Source organism: Buceros rhinoceros, unplaced genomic scaffold (assembly GCF_000710305.1).
Source record: "Buceros rhinoceros silvestris isolate BGI_N320 unplaced genomic scaffold, ASM71030v1 scaffold5214, whole genome shotgun sequence".
Taxonomy (NCBI): Eukaryota; Metazoa; Chordata; class Aves; order Bucerotiformes; family Bucerotidae; genus Buceros; species Buceros rhinoceros.
Genome location: NW_010406360.1, coordinates 15260 through 16106, shown reverse-complemented (window position 1 = coordinate 16106; position 847 = coordinate 15260). Strand labels below are relative to the sequence as shown.

General features: G+C 36.0%; 1 protein-coding gene across 1 annotated transcript in view; it reads right to left on the bottom strand.

The window, feature by feature from the left end:
* The window catches only part of LOC104491594 (E3 ubiquitin-protein ligase TRIM23-like), a 6951-nt gene extending 6442 nt beyond the window's left edge, over positions 1-509 (bottom strand). Inside the window, exon 1 of the mRNA XM_010134044.1 lies at positions 496-509. Coding sequence (XP_010132346.1) covers positions 496-509 — 14 coding nt within the window. The remainder of the gene's footprint in view (positions 1-495) is intronic.
* Between the last annotated feature and the right edge of the window lie 338 nt (positions 510-847).

Here is an 847-nt window from a genome sequence, read left to right as displayed (position 1 = left end):
TTTCCAAATGCTCAGAAATTCACAATCAACATTTTCTGAGTCAGATTAACAGCTCCTAAAGGCAAAACGAGACACCCAAAATGCCTCTCTGACTGAGCCCTGTGAGATGGCAGCATCAACCAACTCTAATTACACAGAATGCAATTCATCATCTGTGAAATGTGAATGCTGCTTCATTCATGGAACAATGAGGATTTGCAGAACAGATCTCCCTGACCCTACTGTCTCTGCTGATTAGGGAAGGGAGGGGCAGAAGTGAATATGTTTCATTTAGTGATCTGAAAAAGCAGTTATTACAGGGAAATTCACATATACTGAAGTTACAAACCAAATTATTTAGAAAAAACTTCGTTTCTGACATCAAGAAGGTCTGGGACAGAATTGCCATGGAAGCGTCTATTTCCTTACACTAGAGGTTCAACAGCAGCAGTTAAATCCTCCATTCCACCTCAGCAAAAACAGATTCTTCTTTCACCCATTCAGAACAACAACAACAAAAAATTCCCCATAAAATCAAAGTACTTCTGTTCTTTAGAGTTCCAAACTTATCTACTCTCCTATGTGAAATGTATCACCATTACCGAACTCCAAATAATGTAATCCTTTTCAAAGAATAGGTGGTATTGGAATGATACTAAAGCAATAAAAAAAACTTAGATGATGAACTGTGTGTGTATAAACTAGCAGTGAATGCAAAGCAACTGTAAGACAAATTATCATTTAACAAATTAAAGGTAAAACATTGTAAACTGGAAGTTGTAATAGTATTACTGCATTTAAAATAGGAATGCAATTTTCAGCAAATTAAATCAAAACCATTCTGCAGAAGTTATGTTGCCCTCATGAA